The 22,899-nt window shown below is 44.9% G+C and overlaps 1 protein-coding gene across 1 annotated transcript in view; it reads left to right on the top strand.

The window, feature by feature from the left end:
* Positions 1-12,801, top strand: part of LOC119159960 (neprilysin-2) — a 96,705-nt gene extending 83,904 nt beyond the window's left edge. The window contains exon 11 of the mRNA XM_037412745.2: positions 7,169-12,801. Coding sequence (XP_037268642.2) covers positions 7,169-7,483 — 315 coding nt within the window. The 3' untranslated portion in view covers positions 7,484-12,801. The remainder of the gene's footprint in view (positions 1-7,168) is intronic.
* Positions 12,802-22,899: the final 10,098 nt, after the last annotated feature.

The raw sequence follows: 22,899 nt of genomic DNA, 5'->3' as shown, positions 1-22,899 counted from the left end.
CCTACTGTGGCTAGGCAGTGTTAATTACCTAATTCAACTGCCTATAGAGATAAACTACTGATACCTAGGTGGGAAAGTTTTTATGCGAAACCAAGCTCTCGCCTCCTCCTTTGGTATCCGTCCTCGAATGTGGGGCAAGGCCCATCCCACATCGAGTGGTCCACTGCTTGCTTCCCTGCATCTACGCAGAGAGGACAACTTTTCCTTTCCTCCCTCCAATCTTTATAGTAATGGTTTCCTCCAAATTCCGTACAGCGTGCCTTCTTGGCATAGCAGTTTCCCTCTCTGTGCCCCAGTCTCGTGCAGTACGTGCACTTGGGGAGGTATACGTTTTCCATAACTCTACACCTAGAGCAGCCAATATTGACGCTTTGCTTCTGCACTATTTCCTTGGCCAGTCATATATTAGAAATGCGCAATGTGACATGAGAGCCGAATTTCCTGTCTGTCCTCCAGACTACCTTAATGTCTTCCTCTGCTCCCTCTATCTCATTTTGCTCCAAAAGTATCCTTGAGATGTCTTTGGAGTCTACATGTCTGTCCACCGAGATGAGCCTAATCTCCGGTTCAGCTGCATCTACTATTTTGGTCTCGAACTTTTTTGTGTGCTCATGTTCCATAATTCTGTCCTTCAAATTCTTGATTGCTGTTGCGGAGGTGGTGGTTACTGCTACGCCACCTCTGATTGGCCTGAGGCCAACGTCCTTGAGGCCAAGCGTTATGGCCCGTTTTTCTCGCACCTCTCTACAGCTTGTTTCTTCCTCGTCTTCAGGAGCCCTCACTAGGAAGGCTGCTTTCCTCTAACTGGGTGTACTTCTATTTTCACCGTCCCGTCCTTTGTTAGCCAGGTTTGTTCTCGTTACCTCCGCAAAGGTCCTAGTTTCAGCCGGTTTAATCCTTGCTAGTCCTCTCACGCGTCCCTCTAGGTAGGCATTCTTCTCCACCACCTGCAGCGCAATCTCTTTAACTTTCTGGAACTCGTCCAATAGGCCTCTCAGGTGCTGACTTGCTTGGGGGACCTCATGTTGAGTAACCATGAGCAGATCAATGAACTCCTTATCGCAGTGGAGGATTGCACTCGTTCTCAGGTCTCGTAGGCCTTGGCCCTCACACTCCTCACTGGGTGACTCTATCTTACCTCCCCCATTATCTCTACTGATATCATCTTTCTCTGTCTCTGTACGGAACTGCTGCTTCGGCTGATTGGCCATACATGGCCGAATCTCCGAGAATGGTTGACTCAGATCTGTACTGTCGTCCCAATAGTCGGGGCTAGCTGGCCTCTTTGCTCTTAAATGAATCCCTTCTGGACTTTCCTTGTATTTGTCATCACCAACTTTTGTTTTCTCACTGACTAGCGCACTCTGCATTGAGGTGCTGGAAGGAGGTTCGTTCTTTTCTTTCATTTTCTCACCCTTACTCCGTTCCTTTGTGAAACTTTTCTTTGTTTTTGTCTCTCCAGTCATTGTTGGGGACTCCCTGAACCCCAACCCGTGACTATCTAACGTTTCCTACCTTGTTGAATTAACCGAGAAGTGCTTTTTAGCAAATTCTGCACTAGTTGCGTGCAGTGTGAATACTCGACTGCTTAGTTCCGTGCAGTATGTGTTTAAAGGGGGAAATAAGATCCAGTTTCTCTTCAATTAACAATGTAATTCGGAAAATACTGCTGGATAGTTGCTAAGCCCTTCACGTTCTTCCAAGCTATTAGAAAATTTTTGTTCACTACGTCATTTCAAGCTCGATGAACGCAGATTTAATTGTGATGCCGTTCCCATTCAAAATGGCTGTCCCCTTGACGCTGTTTATGTAGAATTTTCAAACGCTTGTTCCCGCGTTACTACGGCAAAATACACTTTGAGTTTCTACTATTCTATAGATTCAAGGATGTAGAATCTAGTAATCAACTCGGTTTTCGTCGATGGCACTTAGATTTCTTTGATTATGGTAGATAAGATTATCTACCGTGCCATGTGCTTCCTAAGGAAGGAATACATGAGGAGACCAAAACCACAATAACTCGACTTCTATTGATCCTAGAATTTTGCAAATTTTCGGAGCGTGTTCCTCTCAACAAAATACGAGAGGAATGCGAAAGCGCAATGCTCAAATCTTTGAGGAAATATTTTAAAAAATTTGAACTTCCAAAACCCCTGTATAGAATATTCGGTTTGTTTACGTTAGAAAAACGCAATTTTTAACACAAAACCACAAAATAACCGCCGAAACTAAGAATATTCTTGATCGCGAACACTTCACGTATCTTCTGACACCATTTATGTCTAGTTATCGGCACGAATTCACATAAAAATTGTCAAGTAAACAGGAGCTCACTTACCGACTGCCGACTGGTCCCGCGGCCGGGGTAGTAGTAGTCAAGAATACATTGGAGATGAAAACCATGAGCTGGACGCAGCCGTAATCTATGCGCAAGTTTACGAAGCCGCCCAAAGTGGTAAAAAAGACAGCGCCAAGATTGGACTGCATTTCAAAAGCTATCATAGGGAACCTCAGCAGCGAAACACTATAAGCCACCATAGACCACTCTAATTTGTAAGTCCAGATCAAACGTGGAATGATACCTGCAAGATTGACTATAGCACAAATTTTACTCATACCTAAACCGCAACAATGGTGAATCCTTTGCAAAGTACAACCGATTTCTCTAACTTCCTGCATTGCGAAGCTCTTCGAAAAAGGTATAATAATTAATCTTGACCAATACACAGAATAATGGAAGCTGCTACCTCATTCATGTACGAATTAAGGCACGCGCTGCTTATTCCGGAATTTTTCTATTGATCAAAAGGAAGCATTTCATTGAGCTCCACATATTTTCAACATCTCTATCATTTCACTCGCCATCGAAAAAAAGCACTTGAAAATATTGAGCACATTACCATAACAGAAGGTACTACACACATATGATGTGGAGCACACTTAGTTTAATATGCCTCTGATTTTCTTGAAAATCACAAGGCACATATTGGAATTACCGGTGCCGACTCACCACCCTATGACCTCCACGAAAACACATGCCTCAGTGCTTGATCCTGTCTTTTATTTGATTCAATATCAGCCAACGAAAAATAGTCCTAAAACTGAAGACTATGCCGAACCTGGGGTGCGGCTTTTACGCAGGCGAGATTACGCCATAGGCAACAAAGGATCTTTTATGGTGAACGACAAGCTACGATGCAGAACGCTATTGACGCGATTCAAAGCTATCTCGTTGCAGCATGCATGAGATGTTGCACCGGGATACGGTCAAGAAAAAACAAAATACTTTCAATTAAGACCACCACGGACCCACTCCAACCATGCTCCGGCTATGTATCTGACAATAGTCAGACAGGTAATCAACAGGACGTCAGTAACATAAATACTGGGCCTACATGTACAAAAAGCACCGTAAAGACCGCAATAGAGATTGCTAAACACACCGTGAAGTTTATCACAACCCACATACAAAAAAAAATTGGCACATCCTACATACAGTGGCAATCGATGATATGCGAAGCACGAATGAGAAAGATTGGTGTGTCATTTTAAAATCAGCACAACGTTACGAGGTGGAGGTAAATGATGTCATACATTACTTCCGTGTCATGATTATCATGTTTGGATGTGTCGTTTACCTTTGTCATGTGATCACCTACTGTAACGCCAAAATTAGTGTATGTGGAGCTAGCGAAACAGCCACGTGTACAAGATGAGCGTGGTATGCTGTCATGTTCTTACATGACCAACGTGTAGGATTATCGTGTTTGCTCAAGTCATATATTTCGTTATTCATTGACGTCACGTAAGGCCGAATTTGGTATATGTGGAGATAGCGAAACGGCCGTGAGCACATCATGAAGGGCCCAATATAATACAATGTTGAGTTGACGTGCGTGCACGCTGAGCACAACGATGCTACGTTAGCAAAACGTGAGCACTGTCTAGTCTTGCGCAAGGAGCGACCAGCGTCCGTCGGCGCGGCCCAACGTCAACCGGTGCAAAATGCGACATGCTGCCTGTCGCGCCGATACGTTACCCAGACGACACTGCGTCTTCCCCTTTTCGTGATGGAGGGACGCCGGACACTAAAACGCGCATGCGTCAAAGCAACGCAGCGTGGCACGTGCCTGCGAGTATATGGCAGGACCAGCGCCTTGCGTCGGAACGCCAGCGCGACGCGTCGAAATGAACTCCAGCAAGCACCCTCACTGCGTCACGTCGAAATATATTGGCACCTTGAATGTGGCATGTAGTCATGTTCTCACATTACACACATCTCTTGATTATTATGTTTGCACCAGTCACGTACCTTCGTCATTTATTGATGTCACGTAATACCAAGGTTGGCATGTGTGAAGCTGGCGAAACGACCGCGAGCTCATCATGAGTGTGGCGTGTAGTCATGTTGGTTCATGACACGCGTGTCGTGATTATCTCTTTTGTATGGTGTTTAACTTTGTCGTCCGTTCACGTCACGTAATACTGAGTATGGTACATGTGAACATATCAAAACTGCTGCGAGCACATCATGAGCGTAACGTGTAGTCATGTTGTTGCATGACACGCGTCTCATGTTCATCATGTTTGCACTAGTCTCATACCTTCGTCATTCGTTCTCGTCCCGTAATAAATATTTGGTATAACCAAAGCAAGAAAAATGGCCGCCAGCGCATCATGAACATGCCTTGTAGTCATGTTGTTCCTTGACACGCATCTCACGATTATCATGATTACAACAGTCACATACCTTCGTCATCCATTCACATGACGTTTAACCAAATTTGGTATATGTGACGCTAGCGAAATGGGCGCGAGCGCATCATAAGCATGCCATGTAGTCATGTTACATGACACGCATGTCATGATTTTCATGTTAGGGTCGTCGCTTGTCTTCACCGTGGAATCATGCCATATCATACTAGTTTTGGAACATGCCATTTGAACGACAGTCATAACAGTCATGTTATGCTATACCAAGTTTGGTGTCAACCATAATCTAAATGGCTAGGAGAGCTAAATGTCACAGGCGGCAATATAGAGGATAGATAGATAGATAGATAGATAGATAGATAGATAGATAGATAGATAGATAGATGGATGGATGGATGTATGGATTGATTGATTCATTGATTGATTGATTGATTGATTGATGGATGGATGGATGGATGGATGGATTGATTGATTGACTGATTGATGGATGGATGGATGGATGGATGGATGGATGGATAGACAGATAGACCGATAGATAGATAGATAGATAGATAGATAGATAGATAGATAGATAGATAGATAGATAGATAGATAGATAGATAGATCGACACGCTCAAAGGCGTGAAAGTGAGCCAAGAAATGCTTCGCATTTAAATGCCAGAAGAATGGAGAAAAACAACGCCTAGTAAACGGAAGAACGCCCCTCTGCACCAAAACATAAGCAGCCAGAAACGAGGGATTAGCGCCGCCTCCAAACGAACACACTCATACCTATAGACATATCAAGACTACGAGCAGATTTTTCTCGGTTATACAACTCAAGCATATGCCTCCGGTGTAGCGACCACACAGCCACACTTTAACACATCATTTACCAATGTACAGAGCGATCAGCTCATGCAGTATGTAGGTTGGCGTATTCACCAGAAACACTCACAGCCTGTTAGGAGGGCATGGCTTTCCGACCTGGCGTTGGGGAGCACACTGGTGACCCTAGACCTTGCCCAGCAGGAAACCGCGGCCAGCGGGTGTATGCAAGAGGCACCACCCGTGATTGAACCATGCTCTATAAGATTAAAATAAAGTTTGTTCTCTCCTATCTCACACGAGTCTATTATTAGTGTTACAGGAGCGTAATATGACAATGTTTTCGAGTTAGCAATGTCTAGAGCGAGAGCTACCTCTTCTTTCGATATCTCTGTCCTTCGTGCGAATGATGGCAGACGTCACAAAGATGTCTGTGCCATTTATCACCTGTACGCAAGTCACTAGCTTTCATGGTTAGCGTGAAATTCCGCGTAGAGGACTTGCACTCATATGGTGCCATCAACAAGACGCTTGTCATGAACTGAACTCGGTACGTCGATGACCAGCCTGGCTTTGGGGATTAATTTTGTGGGCAACCACAGCCACTAGTATTAGAGCTTGAAGAGCAGGGACAACTTGATGTCGTGATGCCTTAGTAGGTTTTCTAGGAGTGGACTAGTCAAGACGAGAAAGATTAGCCCAGCCCTGATGGGTCTGCTGACTTTTTCTTGGCCTGGAGCAGTACACTTACGGCGTTGTGGACCCCATGTAGACGAAGCTGTTGTGCTAATGCATGCGGAAGCACGGTGATAACAAGCTTAAGCTGCATGCGTAGTAGGATTTAATATTTTTGGTTTGAGCAAGAGAAAGTATTATTAGAAAAGTGTAAGGTGAGCTGACTACTGATAGTTTCCACTGAATGAAAGAGATCCTTCTGACAGATAGTTTTTTTATAATTGGCGATATGGTGAGGCATGTGTGTAATTTCTGTTGTCACCTGAGTCAGAAGGTATGCGGTATGCGTAACCCTGTGTACATCTCTACAAAACTACCTTAAAATCTTGAATGATTGGGCCCCCATTTTGTCGCAGCTCATCTGAATGAAAGGTAATCGGACTCTGGTACGCAGACACACGCCACGACTGCTCCATCTGGATGCATTCGTTGCGTTTCAGGGCCGTCTCTAGAGTATCTTGTGTCTGGCTTTTGGAATGCTTTGAAGGTCTGTCCACAACATGAAATGCATATTCGAACGTGGGAATGTTTTCAAGAAGTGAGATGATTTTTCTAGATAAGGAGCTGATAAGATTATGGGGTACGTTATTTGTACATCACAATGAGTATCGAAGTTTCTTTATTTTTGTGGTGACGATACGTTGCGGACATTTCGTTAGCACAATCATACAGAAAAGGTGTAAATGGCGCTTCAACATCCGTCTCAGGCACGAATATGCACGTGTGGCTGCGGCTAAATACTTATTAAATACCCGATCAATTTTTCATCTTCTCCTGATTACAAGTATGAACCCAGGATAAAGGTGAATTCATTTCTGCAAATAACTTTGATCATGTATAGTGTGTCGTTTTAGTCGTATCCCGAGCAGTGCTTTTCTAAGTAACCTAATCCACATTGTGATTGCTTTTGCAGCTGTTTGTGCACCTGTCAGACGCGGAGAACCTCGCTGATTTGGAGGGAGCCAAGCTTGCATATGCGGCCTACGTCTCCTTGCCCGAAGAACATAAGAGAGTTAAACTTGCCGGCTTTAGCGCGTCACCTGATCAACTATTCTTTATCAACTATTGCGTCGGATGGTGCGCCTGGCACGCCAGTACGACGAAACAGCAATTACCATACTGGGCACGGTGTATGGTACCCCTGAAGAACATGCCTGAATTTTCCCGTGCATTTAGTTGTGCTGCAGGGACACTGATGAACCCGGATGAAAAGTGCTCTTTTTGGTAGTACAAGTGAGCCGAATGCATGCCTATTTATAGATAAGTAAGACAAAAATAGTGAATGAGGTCATGAAATTAGGTAATTTCTATTGCCTGGATAATTTGTGCATATCATCTGTTGGACCGATAGCTGTTCGTAGGCAGGATGTTTCTTGCTTCCGTTGTGTCTAACTGTACCTTTAAATCAAGAGACTAAACTCAGACAAAAGCATTCTGCCTCGCCAATCGCCAATTACAATAGTGGCAATGGTAATAGGATATAGTACACAATCATCAGAATTTTGGATTAAAATCGAATGCTTACCAAAACTTCAAAGGCTGTGCAGGTCTGCCTTGACATTGGAGAAAGTGGTTTGCGAGAAAATAACATTTATTTATACATCCGGTGTAGGAAGTCCCCGGCCTCGCAGGGCCCTATCTTAAGATTACGGCCATTAGAGTCTGATAATCTCAGAGCCTAGACCTCGAGAATGTTGTTCTCCGACTAGGCGACAGTTACTCGGGTGCCTCCGCGCCCGTTAGGCGGGTCGTCAGCTCCTTTTCTCCGTTGCTCCGTCAATGCCTTCTCAAGCCGCTGGATAGCCCTTCGTTGCATCTTCAGGTCTTTGGAGCGTATCCATGCTCTAACCTCTTCGGGATACGTGGCATCCTGGCACTTCCCGTTCCCACTGTGCATAGCACTGTTACACCCTCCCCACATGATGGGGCGAAGAATAGGTAGTTCACTTTCGCACACACTGCATTTTGCGACCACGAATACGTCGGGGCACGCGTGCCGGACCCGGGCCGGTGTCAGCATGGCCGAAATTGAAAAACAATTGAGATGAAAACGACGCTCATCCATGGGTGTATTTCAAGTTTTTTTTTTTTGTTTTATTCAAACCGACTGTAAGCTGATGAAATAGTGACGCGATACGCTCACGTGTTCAGTTTTTTCATTTCCTTTCGCTTGAATATTGCTACCTCGAGTGGTTTATTTCGGCAAATAGAGTGTTTTTTTTGTTACCGCCACCTTTTAATGAAATTTTGTTATAGCTCACTTGAAGGTGTTTTTCGAAATGTTGCAGTGGAAGCCGTTATCAGATCACAATAACAGTGGTGTGCGTATGTGAGCCGCCACTGACGTCCCTAAAGTCAGTGCGCAAACTAGTTCATAAAACGAGAAAAACTTCTTGCAGTGCCGGCATTCTTACTGACGTTTTTCGTCAACCAAGTACGAGTACCTTTAGCAGTCAACAAGGTTCCATGCCCCTCACCTCGTTTTACAGCCAAAGGTGTTGTGAGATCAAAACACGGGTCACGTGCTGTGCCCTAGGTGTGTACCACCGCTACCACCACCGCCGGCGTTCGTTACTGGTTTGCCGAGTAATTGATTGATATGTGGTGTTTAACGCCCCAAAACTACCGATGATTATGACAGACGACATAGTGGAAGGCTTCAGAAATTACTTCACCACCTGGGGTTCTATAGCGTGCACCCGATTCTGAGCACACGGGCCTACAACATATACAGCTCCGTCGGAAATGCAGAGTATCCTGAGTAATGGAAAATACCCTAAATAAATGAAAAAAACACTAAAGACACAATGAAATCTGAACCTGGGCCTAGTACTTGCAGCCGAGTATTTCAAAACTAAGCCACGCTAGCGCTTGAAACTCAATTTAAAATTCACCTTAGGCTTGATGTCGGGAAAAGAATCGCGCTATTATAAGTAAAAAAAAGTGTTTACAACAGAACAACCAGGCGTCACACATTGCGAATTGCGTAAAAAGTGGGCCGTCCAATGATCCAAACAATTACAAATGTTGATATTTGTTCACCTATTACCTGTGGCGCATATGTGCATTGGGCATAAATCTTCACCGTGCCCAGCCACTGCATGAAATTATTGCACAATAATCCCAGCACGTACGTTGCGGATATCAAGCTTCTCACAAAAATGTTTAGGGATAGCACAGTGAATACCAGCCTACAACACAAAATATTGGATATGGCATACATAGTGGGTACACAGAAACTGTGGTTGAAGAAGTTACTCAAAGATTGATAAGAAATAACTCTGAAAGGCCGCTTTTTGAGCTCTCGATGTGACAGTGCTGTGCGTTGCACAGGCTGGGCGTTATCTTTTTTTTTACAGCGAAGCGATGACGTCACCCTGATTTATGGATAACACCAGTTGTGCCTGTTATTCTTTGCTTCCACAGACCACCTACCTAGTCGCTGGGTATCAGCCAGCCTTTGCTCGACAGTTGCATTGGTTGCAGTGGAGGCTAGCAGACTTAGTCCTTAAAATATTGAATAAAAAGTCATAATGCAGGCTAACTGACACCGCTGAAGTTGCTTTGGAAGAACTTCGACGGGTAATCTCAACAAGAACTCGGACGCGGATGTTCCACAGGAATACCAACTACCTCATTCAGCAGGGGCGAGGAAAGGCAAGTGTCGTAAAGATGATAGATCAAAGTGAAGGAGGAGGACCTAGAGTAGTGGGAAGTTCATGAATGCCTTGGGTGGAATGAAATAACTCTTTGTAATGCAGGGATGGCTGAGCCCACTCAAATCGGTGAATGGGTTCAAAAAGGAGGAAAAAAGTTCAAAGTAACGACGAGGGAGATAAGTGCTAAACTAGAAATAAAATTGTATCTAAAGTCACCTTTTCACTCTGATTAGACAGAGTGAAAAGGCGACTGTCGAAGTTACTTGGTCATAGACACAAGATAACGGAACAAGTATTCACGGGAACCACATTGTGATGCTATTATGAGTGAGTTTTGGAGCAAAAAGAAAAGAAAGAGTCATACAAACAGGTATACGACAAAATAGAGCGAGAAGGAATGAAAATAGAAAATAAACTGACAGTCAAAAAGACATAAAAATGAACACAGAGAAAATGAATAGAAAGGAAGGCTGAACTTGGAATCGCAAAATTTAACTGACCTTCCCCCTCCTAGCAGGGCCATACCTATGCTTAAGCGCCCAGCTCCAATCTAGTTTTAGCAGATAGGCATAGAAAGGCCTCCCAGCGCCAGTGCTGACTCAACTTTGGTGCCAACACTGTGGGGCTGCCCAAATATTTAGGGTTTCAAAATCTATCCTATTGAATTGTGGAGTACTTAAAGGGCTCGCTCTGTCGTATAGTGTCATATGCCGTCGTTGTCTTGTATAGCTTGGTAGAACACTCGCAAACCAGTGTCGTAATCTAGACTGTCCGACTCAGTGACAACAGTGAAGTCTGCAAATGCACGAGTAGACCTGGAGTGAAGTTGTTTTGGGGTTCCAAAAGATACTGCCAACAGTGTATTATATCAAGAAGCCCGAACTGCCAGCCTAGGTTGTAGATTTCGCATGCTTACTGTCAAAGCATACATAAAAATTTACGCTTCCTCACTTAGACGATTACAGTTTGCATTCACATCTGAACCGAGACCATTTTTAATGAGCCGTGGTGTAGGCTACCTAGGCCTCAAGTTTTTTGTTCAAGATCAGTTAGAACATTCAAACGTTTAAAGGTGGAGCATTGTTTCTAATTAGTTATTGATCAACATAAAAATTGAGTTTGATGATATATTTTCGTTTAATGCCAAACTGCTCCCTAATATTTATATATAACAAATTTTTTAGAAGACTATCTACTCCAAATGTGAAATGGTAATGTCATTTCCATTTATGTACCTATGCGTGAAGAGAAAGTGGGTGTAGGCATGTCCTCAAAAAATTTGTTCTGGTCATCTCAGTAGGTATTAGGCTCCCTTATTTGAAGAAGAGTTTTTAAAAAATCTTTTAGCCCTTCGAAGACTTTCAGCCAATGATTCGACAATTGTTATAGTTACTGATTCACTCTCTTCATACAGGTCCACAACTTCAGCTTCTTGTTTCCAGTCTTCCGCTTGGAATGCGTTTGTCTCTTTCATCTCTTAACACCTAATAGCGTGCGGTTGGTATGGGTGCCACAACACCAAGACTTACTATGTAAACGAGATGGCGGAAGCTCTGGCGCGGTGGTCCCGGGATGACACCGCAATGTCAATTGTGCATTACACCGTTTTTTTTATTAAATGCCAATTTTGTAGATGTTCTTTGCTTCAGGATTCTATGAAAATCAGGTTACGAGTTCAAGAGTACGGTCACTTTACTTTTCTTTGAAATAATAAATGGGTCCCCACTCGCGATTTGGAAGCGTGCTTCACAAAATATCTTTGCCAAAGTCCGCCTCTTAAGTTTTATATACATAGGACTAGTTAGGTGCCATCTTCGCTCTGCTTTTACTGTCCGCAAACTGAAAACATTGATCATTTTTACCTACATGCCAACGTTTCACGAGAGATAGGAGTAACATTCAGAAAGTTTACTCAGAAAATAAATAACACTGCTAATTCTGAAAACAGCCCCGCCGCGGTGGTCTAGTGGCTGAGGTACTCGGCTGCTGACCCGCAGGTCGCGGGTTCTTATCCCGGCTGCGGCGACTGCCTTTCCGATGGAGGCGAAAATCTTGTAGGTCCGTGAGCTCAGATTTCGGTGCACGTTAAAGAATCCCAGGTAGTCAAAATTTCCGGAGTCCTCCACTACGGCGTCTCTCATAATCATATGGTGCCTTTGGGACGTTAAACCCCGCATATCAATCAAATAATTGCGAAAACATTCTTTCCTTTTGGGATTCTTATCTGGGACACAGCAACAAGACCGTCTGCACAGCAGTCTGCGCATTCCTTAGAGACACGAGAACATTTTGGTTAGGTTATCCTTAATGGAAGTCTATTGTTGTTTTAAATTCAGTTAATTAATTCAATAAAATTTGTTATCTGTTTCGATTGTACGTGACTCTAGGATTGTTAAATTTAAATTGCTGTAGATATCTGTTTAATTCGTTCTTTTGTATCAAATTTGAAACTATTTTTATTCTCAATAGAATAACCGCCGGTTTATTGACAAATCCGCCGCAGTGGGTACGAGCCAAGCATACGCACGAACAAGCAGTCAAGGTGGCCCTGCCGCGTGCAAAGCTGGCATGCCGACGCAGCGCTAGCATCACGTATAGCATAGCCATGTTTAGCACTGCCACGCATAGCGAAGGCCCGACAGAGAGAGTTGATGCTATTGAATACCGACGTCAGCATGAGGAAAAAAAATAATGAGGACAGGAGGGAGAGACGAGGCATTATAGAACTTGCTGTCTTTTTTTGTTGTTCCCGATTAGCGTCCCGCGAGCAAAATAGCTGATAACATAGCCTAAAGAGATGACACACCATACTATATTATATGGTGTTTGACAGGCAAAACCATGTAAAGCGTAGTCATGTATTCAAAAGAAAGAAGGAAATAAAGAAAGTGAGGGTGAGAATGATGAGAAGAAGCAAGAGAGAGGGTAAAAATTAGAAGTCTTGTTTGGTGTCAAGCACTCGAAAACATTGATAGCTGAGATCTCAAAGTGAGCTCAGGTAGTAGATCGAAGCGACAAAATATCCTTCCTCAAGTGCTGGCACCGTGGCGCCTCACTTGTTTGTCAAGATGTTTATTAGCACAAAAAATTATGTCTATTAGGCTTGTTGTGAAGAATGCACCAATGTTTCTCTATCCTTTTGCACTTAGCACTGTAGTGGTCTCGAGTTCACTCTGAAAAATATCGAGTAAAAAGGGTGTTTTTTTGTCCCTTAACAATAATCATCAGGCTTGCGTGCGCTTCCTCTCTTGAAAACTCGGCGCTGGCCACTTTCCTATCGAGAATGCAATGTAACCCTGATAATGGGCATCTTGATCGTGACCGGAATGTACCGGGCGCGGGACAATAGCGCAAGGATGGAACACAGTATAGATGATGACTATTGTTGTGGGAAAAAAAGACACCCTTTTTACTCGCTCCTTTTTTTAGAGTGTAGACTCAGCTGGTTGGTTCAAGGTGCCATTAAACATGTTCAGCACAACACTTAGTTCGACAGCAAGCTTAAGGCGTCATTTTTTTTCAAGTGCTATATAGCTTCTAACTGTAATCCTAGCTAACGTTTCATGAGCTCATCTGCGTAAGATTTTTATTGCACTGGGTAATAACAGCAAAATTTACCTTCATCACGAACTGGATGGGATAGCTTCGTATTTTGATCTTATGCTTCTATTACGCAACACGGGAGCTGACAAGTCCTCCATACAATAGAAAAATTACGATGAATGAGTCTGTTGCCTGAGTAAAAGTCAAGTGATATGCCGTAACTACTACGCCAAAAACTGCTACGGCACAAAAAGGAAGAGGAGAGGGTCAATACGTGCCATACACGGGAACTCGTGTAATGGTGCCCTTATGTTCTAATTAGCTTGTTCGCTTTCTCATTGTACTCATCAGCCAATACCAGTTTTTTCTCAAGCAATGAACGACCTAGCTTGGCAAGAAGCCCTATCTGAAACCACATAGTCACCCGACTGAAAGCAATACAAGATTGATTAAATCTGGAACTATGACAAATATCAAGTGGCATCATGTACAGACTGGTCACGTGAATTAAATCATGCAACATAGCGTCACAACTAGTCACATGACTAAAATCACGTAGCATCGTCTGAGCGAAAAGTCGCAGCACACCAAACTATTCACCTGACTAAAATTACACATCATAAGACAGTGAATTAGGCAATATCTGAGTAATATTGCGTAACAAATTCTCACGTCACTAAACCATGCGAAACCACGTAACAATAAGGCACGTTTTTAAAATCACGCAACATCACCCAACAGCTCATAACGTCTCATGTCACCACCATAAACCAGGTACTAACTGCTGACAGGACAAATATCGCATAACAAAAAACTTATAACTAGCCACGACACATCTTCCAGTCTGCAACGACATGAAACACGGTCACGAAAATAAGGGCCAAACCTCATAAACGCGAAAATGCACGCGACAGTGACGAGCGACGCGACGTAGATCGTCTTCGCGCGATCAGTCGCTAGCGCAGGCGAACCTCATTCACGTGACGGCTTTGGCGAGCGAATCCCACTGTTGCTGGCATGAGGCCTTCTACTCACACAAAGAAAACCGCGTGCGAGCGATATACAATTTAAAAATAAGATATATTGTTGTGTAATGGAACGGAAAGTGTTTATGAGTGCCTTGCAGCACTTTTTTTATATGCACATGCACAAACATTGCGTTATTTCTTGTTGCGCATACGTGACTCGGGCAGGGTCACGTTCACCAGTTTTTTGCTATTGGCTGATTGAGCCCAGCACTTCCGGGCGATGAGCGACGGTTTCCAAATCTGGAGAACCGAGCGATCGCCCGAAAACGAGCTCGTGACACGTCGCGCGAACGTCATGTTTCGTCCCTCATAGCATCGCTCGTCGCTGTCGGGTGTATTTTCGCGCTTATGAGGTTTGCTCTTTAAATCATGTAACATCTAGTCCCGTCCCTGAATCGACGTAAGATAAATTAGCCAGTGGTTGCCGAAGTGCACGCAGAACAGCAGGTGCATTCATCTTCTCTCTCTCTCTCTTTGTTCTCTCTCTGCCTCTTTCCCCTCTTTCATGATATAAGTTCCCAGCGGTCAATTAACGCTGTCTTCTGCCTGGTGACACCGACTAGTTCTTGTCTCCGGCGGCGTCTCTGCCGCCAACGCAGTAGTGCAACGAGTTTATGCGACCTACCGAAAACGCTTATGCCGGCGCTAGCACAGCGTCGCTGGCCCTTCAGCGCTGACTGTACGACAGGAGCTCTGCAGCGCCGACTCTGCGTAATAAAGTTTATTCTCTCTCTGCGCTGAACCCAGTGACGAACATCGCACACAGGCTCCTCGAGTTTGATCAGGAAACATATAAGTCGAACGCTTATCTTGTAAGCGTATTTTAAAGACTGAAGTTACTGACGAAGCTAAGAAGAGAGCATTGCTGGTCGCTGCGTTGGGGTCAAAGACGATATAAGTCTAATGCGGAAGAGTGGCGCCCCGTCTGCCAAACGCTCTCAGCTACAGGGTAGTGGCAGCAACGCTGAATGACTTTTATGCCCCAACGCCTAATGAGGTATTCGAGAGCTTCAAGTTTTTTCACCATAAGCAAGAGGTAGGAGACTCTGTGAAAGCGTTCATTTTTGAAATTAGAAAGATTGCCCACAACAGCAATTTTTCGTTCATGTTAGACCGAATGCTGAGAGACGGAATCGTATGTGGTGTTCGCTCGAAAATTTCGCAGAAACAGTTGCTAGCGAAACGTGAACTGACTCATGAAGATGCAGAAGCCTTTTCTTTGGCTGCGGAATGTGCAGAATATGGTTTGCAGCAGATAGATAAGCACATGGGTGTTTCGGTGGTGTTGAACGCTAGCCAACGGCACGCGTCTGATACCATAACGAAGGAGCAAAGAAACGCTCCGCGGAAATGCAAATGCTTCGGCAAGTACAGTCACAAAGCTGTTAAATGTTTTCAAAAGAACTGTCAATGCTACAGTTGTGGTAGGCAAGGGCACCTGGATCGCATGTGTACAAGTACAGACGGCACCGGGAGAACGCTAGCTTTAACTGCAGGAAATACAGACCAAAGGGAGGACAGTGACTCTAGCGCATTGTAAATCTGGTCCGTAACTGGTACTGAGCAGCTGGTTACGCCCATAAGGCGGTTTATCACATGGAATAGTGTTACCACAAAAATGGACGTGGACACGGGTTCTCCTGTCTGCATAGTTGCTAAATGAACGTATGGGAGACATTGCACTCATTGGCCCCAGCTTCAAAATACCCATTTAAAGCTTTCTTGTTACCTGGGCAAAGTACCTGTGTTAGGCACATTGGCAATGAAGGCAAATAATATGTCGGCGGAGGTTGAGTGTAACCTTGCCGGGTTAGATTTTGAAGGTCCAAGCCTGTGTGGACGAGACTGTTTGGAGAAGCTTGCAGCAAAAGGAACGCCAGTTCTGCACGTCTCTACACCACCCAGCGTGGCAAGCCAACAGAAGGCAGCAGGAACTGGTGCCATAATTGCCGAATATGCAGACATATTCACGGAAGGTATTGGGTTAGTCAAGGGCCCACCAGCTAAACTCTACATAAAGGACACTGCAGTCCCAAAATTTTGCGAGGCTAGAAAAGTTCCTTTTGCGCTGCTAGATGAGGTATCTGCTGAGATAGATAGACTAGTAGAATTTCGCATATCTCCGGTACCATTTACAGAATGGGCGACACCAATAGTACCAGTAGTGAAGAGCAACGACGCTGTGCGCATTTGTGGCGATTTTAAGGTAACAATACACCCTGTGTGTGAAACAGAGTGATACCCTGTGCGAGTCATTGATGACATCTTCGAGAATTTGTGAGGCGAAAAAAATTCAGTATCTTGGATCTGCGAGACGCTTACAACCAGATTGCATTGGACGAGAACTCGCAAAAGCTGGCTGTCATAAACACACATAAAGGGTTGTTTTGCTACAACCGGTTGCCCTTCGGAATCGCTTCAGCGCCGGCAATATTCCAGAGAACAGTCGAGTCCACACTACAAGAAATATCTGGATTGCAAGCGTACTTGGACAATGTTTTGATTGCGGAGACTGCAGAAAAGCCCTGCATAAAGCTTCGACAGATTTTCGAACAATTCAGAAAAACGCCAATAAACTTCGCGCCGACAAGTGCCAGATTAACGAGGCTTCGGTGGTTTATCTAGGTCACTAAATTGACGCCGCCGGGTTGAACCCAACAGACAAAAACGCGGAGGCCGTTAGACATGCTCCCGCCCCTCGGAATGTTACAGAGCTGCGATAATTTTTGACGATGCTAACTTTTTACAACAAATTCTTACCGAACTTGTAGACTCTACTGGCTCCACTGTACCGACGTTCGGGCTACCGGCTGCGCACAGGGCTGGACTTATCTTTTCCGGCAAAGAACCATCGCAGCGTCTCGGCCAAGCCGATGGAAGACACTCATTGAAATTCCGCACCAGGGCAATTCGTCCATGTGCGAAATTACGGAACGGGTGACAAATGGACGCCGGAAAGGGTCAAGGCCATGACCGTTGCTAGACTTTTGGAAGCGGAGACCCAGGCAGGGATCGCCCGTCGCCATACGGACCAAGTACGAAAGTGCCATAAGGAATTGCTTTTGGAGATCAATTTAACTTGGGAATTGATGATACCCGACAACGAAGTGACGGCCGAAGACGCCAAGAACGCATCTGCAGTATCACAACCAATACAACGGGTTACGACAAGAAAAATATTGGCAGCATATCCACGGAGTGAATCCTGGAGAGTGGGGCGAAGCATTCGTCCGTCCATTAGTTCTTGCTTCCGTCCGTCCATGCGTCCGTCTGTGTGACCGTCCATGCGTCCATCCACCCGCCGTGCATGTGTCTGTTCGTGCGTCCGTCCCTGCGTTCGTACATGCATCCGACCCTGCGTCCGTTCATGCGTCCATCCATGCATCTGTCTGTGTGTCCGTTCGTCCAGCTATTCAACGCTGCAAGTGCCAATATGTCGCATCGTTTCATCATATAATCCCCATATAGAAGCACCGCCATCCAGCGGACATTCCAAGGACTAAACGAGAGGTGGAACACGCACACTTTCTTTCGGCTTGTGCTTCGAGTCTACTTACCACCTTTAACCACCTTGAGTTCATGGTATATACTAGTTCACTGTATTTATGGCACTGCGGCCCAACGCTCGCTAAACCTTTATAAAACCAAGGAGGTTACACCCAGTGAGTATAACGTAGCAAGCTTTTCCTGTCAGATAGTGCTCAACGCACATGCCAATGGCTGCTAATGGGAAGCGAGAGACAGTAGAATTTGGGTTTCACTTTTTACGGCTTGCGCTTCGTATCTACTTCCCACCTTTAACCACCTCGAGATCATGGTATATACTAGTTCATTCTACTCATGGCACTGCGGCTCAACGCTCTCTAAACCTTTCTAAAACTAAGGAGGTTACACCCAGCGAGTATAACGTAGCAGCCCTTTCTTGACAGATAGGTTACTGTGCGGTATGGGATATAATCTCCTGTCATGCCAATGTACATGCCAATGGCTGCTAATGGGGATCGCAGTGTGAGCGTTAACTAAAAGCCGAATGCTCGTGTATCTCATTCCCCAGTAGCAGCCATTGGCATATACAATGAGCACTATTTTTTATTGTTCAACAACGCACAGAAGAAATCTCTCTTCGGCACCACCTTGAAGGTTAAAATAAAACAATTGTTACACACTACGAGTACGAAAGAGGAAAGACGAACGGGTGCCGCTATAAGAAGCTTCACCCCTAAAAACCGGTAGATCATTATGGTTACTAAAGTGGAGGAGGATAAAACTTTAATTAAAGAGATTTCATGGGTTTCGAGATGGCCGCTTGTCTGCGGTGACGTCTTGTGCTCATGCAATGACGGCTTTCTGCAGTTGTTCGTCGGGGGACCGTATTAAGGTCTCCCATGTCGTTTTGGAGGGAACTGGCAGAAGCTCTCTGGGTGGGGGAAGGCCCTCGCATTCCCAGAGGATGTGACTCTGCTTTGCTATGGCATTTTTGTCGCAATTTTGGCATGTTGAGTCAACCTCTCCACCTGTAAATATCGTTAAGTGGTGAGGAGTGGTTTGGCTGTTCGTTCGAATTCGGCGAAGAAAAGTGGCCTGCGCTCTCGTGAGGTTGCTGTGCGGTATGGGATATAATCTCCTGTCATCTTTATACATATATTTGTATGTTCGTTATAGGAGGTCACTGCCTCTCCTATCGGGGAGCCCGTTTCCAATGAAAGCGCGACCCAGTTTGCTAAACATCGGGCCACTTTATGCGCTTTCTCGTTACCAGGGTTTCCCGAGTGAGCGGGGACCCAGACGAGATTGATTTTGATTCTATCACTCTGATTAAAGTTTCTCAGGACCTTGGCTGTATTTTGTGCCACAGTTCCCCTTACAAAGCTGAGAATAGCGCTCTTGGAGTCGCTGAGGACATTGTGAGTGGTTGGATGCCTGATGGCCAACGCTATGGCCATTTCTTCAGCCTGTTTGATTGATGCGGCTCTAGTGGAAGCCACATTTACGATTTTAAGTTCTCCGTCCACGGCACTCAGGGTGTATGTGTTGTGTCCCTGGTTGGCGGCATCTACGAAAACCACGGTTTGATCATCCTTGTGCTTTTCACTTAGCCTATCTGCTTTGGCTTTTCTCCTAGCATCGTGTCTGCCTGCCAGGTTGTTTTTGGGTATTCGTTTGATCTGTAGGTAATAAATGATCGCAGGAGGTAGTGTTGCTCTGCCTCTTGTGGTGTATATGGGCTGAAAATTCAGTTTATGCAGGATATGTAGTCCCATCATCGTGTCTGAAAGCCGTGTTATTTGTGCTGTTTTGTGTGCTTCGATCAGCTCCTCTAGGGTGTTATGCATTCTAAGTTGGAGGACCTTCTCGGTGCTGGTATAAACAGGCAAACCTATGGCCCATTTATACGCCTGTAGAATTATAGCTTCAATTTTATCTTTGTCTGATTTCCTGAAATGATAATAGGTGAAAGAGTAGACTATGCGGCTGATTAGGAAGGCCTGAATGAGTCTACACAAGTCCATCTCCTTTATGCCTCTATGTCTGTTGGCCACTCTCCTGAGCAGTCCACCAATTTGTTTGGCGGTGTTCTACACTATTGTGAGGGCCATGGTATTTTGCGTGTTATGTTAAATGAGCATACCCAGCACTCTAATGGTCAGAACCGGAGGAACCGGGACACTTTCCAACCTACTTTTTATCGGTGCTTGTTGTTGGGCGTCCGTGCCTGGCGTCTTTTTGGCTTTACTTTTAATGATTAGGAGTTCGGATTTCGAGGGGGAGCATGTTAACCCGTTGTGTCTAACATAGTCTTGCACAACGTTGGCTGCCTCCTGTAACGCGTCATTTATCGCACCGTCCGAGCCACTGTTCGTCCAGATTGTACCATCGTCCACGTATATGGCATGTTTGATATGTGGTATCCTGTTTAGCTGTTGTGGTAAGTTCATCATGGTGATATTGAAGAGCAGGGGCGAGAGGACGGCACCTTGCAGGGTTTCTCTTGTGCCTAGCGTAAACTTTTGACTGCGCACTTCACTTAGTTGGAAGTTGGCCGTTCTTTCTCTGAGAAAGTTGGAAATGCAGGCAAACGCTCTTTCGGTCACGTTCAATTGTGATAAGCCATTAAAGATGGCCTGATGCGCGACATTGTCAAAAGCTTTACTGACGTTCAGGCCCAGTATGGTCCGAGTGGCTCGTACTGGGCCTAGGTTAACGATGTCTTGTTGCAGTTGAAGCATAATATCTTGTGTTGATAGGCACTTTCTGAGGCCGATTAGGGTGTGAGGTAGCAGATGCTCTTATTCAATGTAATTGTTGAGTCGGATTAATATGATATGCTCCATGACCTTGCCTAAGCAGGAGGTGAGAGAAATCGGTCGAAGGTTTCCCAGTTCGAACTTCTTGCCCGGTTTCGGAATAAAATGACAGTAGCATGTATCCAGCTAGGCGGAGCTTTTCCATCAGCCCAGTAAGTGTTGAATAGTTTAGTGATCTGGCTGATCAAGTGGTCATCTAAATTTCGGAGCATTTTATTTGTTATTTTGTCTTTCCCACTGCGGCAGTGGTTTTGATCTGGTTGAGGACTGCTCTAACTTCAGCTTCGTCTATATTCTTATCTAAAGCTGGATTGATTTCTCCTTCGTATTTAGCCGGAGAGGGCATGTCCGTGTTGGTGTTGAAGTATTTGCTTTGCAGTTCCCGTATTAGGTCATTCTCCTCCCCAGAATAGGAATGGATTAGTTTCTGCAGGTTCTTACTTGCGTTAGATTTTGTTTTTTCGGTATCTATCAGATGTCTGAGTAGAAACCAGAAGTTTTTCTTAGCTAATTGGCTATCGAGCTGGTCACACATTTGGTGCCAGTGTTCTCGACTCAACGCTTGTGTATTATTCTCTACTTTTTTGTCAATTTGAGCTATCTTCTGTTGTAAAGTTCTGTTGTGTTTTTGTGACATCCATCTCTTCTGAATACATTCCCTAGCCTCCCACAGGTGTATAAGCCGTGAGTCAGGGGCCGGGTGATCCTCCTCGATCTCGGCTTCAGTGGTGGCCCTGTTCGCGTCCTGGAGTAGAGTGGATGTTCATTCTTCCAGTTTGTGAGTTCTGTGGGTTCTCTCTCATTTCTAATGTCTCTGAAAGTGTCCCAATCAGTATGTTTGACTCTGAATTTTCCTTTTTTCATTTTACTGAGTGGGAATGTGGTGGCTATGATGTAATAATCGCTGCCTGCGTTAGTTTCTGTGTTTTCCCATTTGGCGAATTTAATGTTTTTGATGAACGTTAGATCAGGTGATGCGTTTCGACAGATGCTGTTACCTACTCGGGTGGGGTGCTCGGGGTCTGTGAGGAGGGTTAAGCCCAGCTCTAGTGAGGTTGTCCATAGGCTGGTCCCCTTTTCGTCACAAGACTTATAGCCCTATGCCAGATGGTGAGCATTGAAGTCACATAATATGAATAGTGGTGAGCTTCTGGCATGTTTCTGCGCCTTTACAATAAGCTTAGAAGCGACGATGCCTCTAATCTTTGGTGGATGATATTTGTTTAGGATCTACATTATGGGGTAAGTTTTTTCTTAGGGAAGATTTCTACAAAGTTGAAGGCTATATCCTCGATTGCGAGATCTATCGCGTTAGCGGTGAGGTTTCTATGTATCATGAGTGCCGTGGAGGGATTAAAGCCTTCCGCCACTGTAGCGTTGAAGGTAAAATGATGTATCCTATATTCAAGATCACGTCTTTTAGCTCGGAAACCTCTGCAATATCATTGCCAAACCAAGATTTGGTCGCTGACCATCATGAATGCTTAGGACATTCTGCACGTGGTCTGTGTATTCTGATTGGGCCTCCCGCTGGGGGTCGTTGATCTAAGCTAGTATTGTTGTTAGGTCCCTCACCTCTAACTAGGAGTGGTAATTGTGCAACAGGGCTTTGGTGCTCTTGCTGCTGCTGTGTCAGTACGCCTGTGTTAGCTACTTTAAGCTGATTAAGACCTGTCAGCATGTTTTCGATCGCAGCTTCGATTATGGTGAGGCGAGCCTCAGTAAATGCCTGAAACTCATCCTGTTTGGCTTCTAGCTCATTGAAGCGCGCGTTTATTGCAGTTTCTAGCTTGACTATTCTGAGTGTCGAGTTTTTTGCTTTTTCTAGTTTTTCGTCTGTGGCAAGTTCTCGCACTGGGTTAAAAGCTCTGCGCTCTTCTCCTCTAATTCTGTCAGTTTCCATGTTAGTTACCTCACTGTGTGCGCATGCCATTTGTTCCTCAGCCGCGGGTGGGTTAAAGGTCGAATTGGAATTGTTTTTCAGTTGCCTGATCTGTTCGTTGGCCGAAGCCAACTGTTGCTGTAAAGAGTTTACCAGCTCTGTCAGTTCCCTCACCTGATTGTCTTGAGATCTGGCCGATGGCTGCGTCCTTGATCTCGAAGTGGAGC

Source organism: Rhipicephalus microplus, chromosome 3, assembly GCF_043290135.1.
Source record: "Rhipicephalus microplus isolate Deutch F79 chromosome 3, USDA_Rmic, whole genome shotgun sequence".
NCBI classification, from domain to species: domain Eukaryota; kingdom Metazoa; phylum Arthropoda; class Arachnida; order Ixodida; family Ixodidae; genus Rhipicephalus; species Rhipicephalus microplus.
The sequence above is the reverse complement of the archived record's forward strand: the minus strand, read 5'-3'. Positions and strand labels throughout refer to the sequence as shown.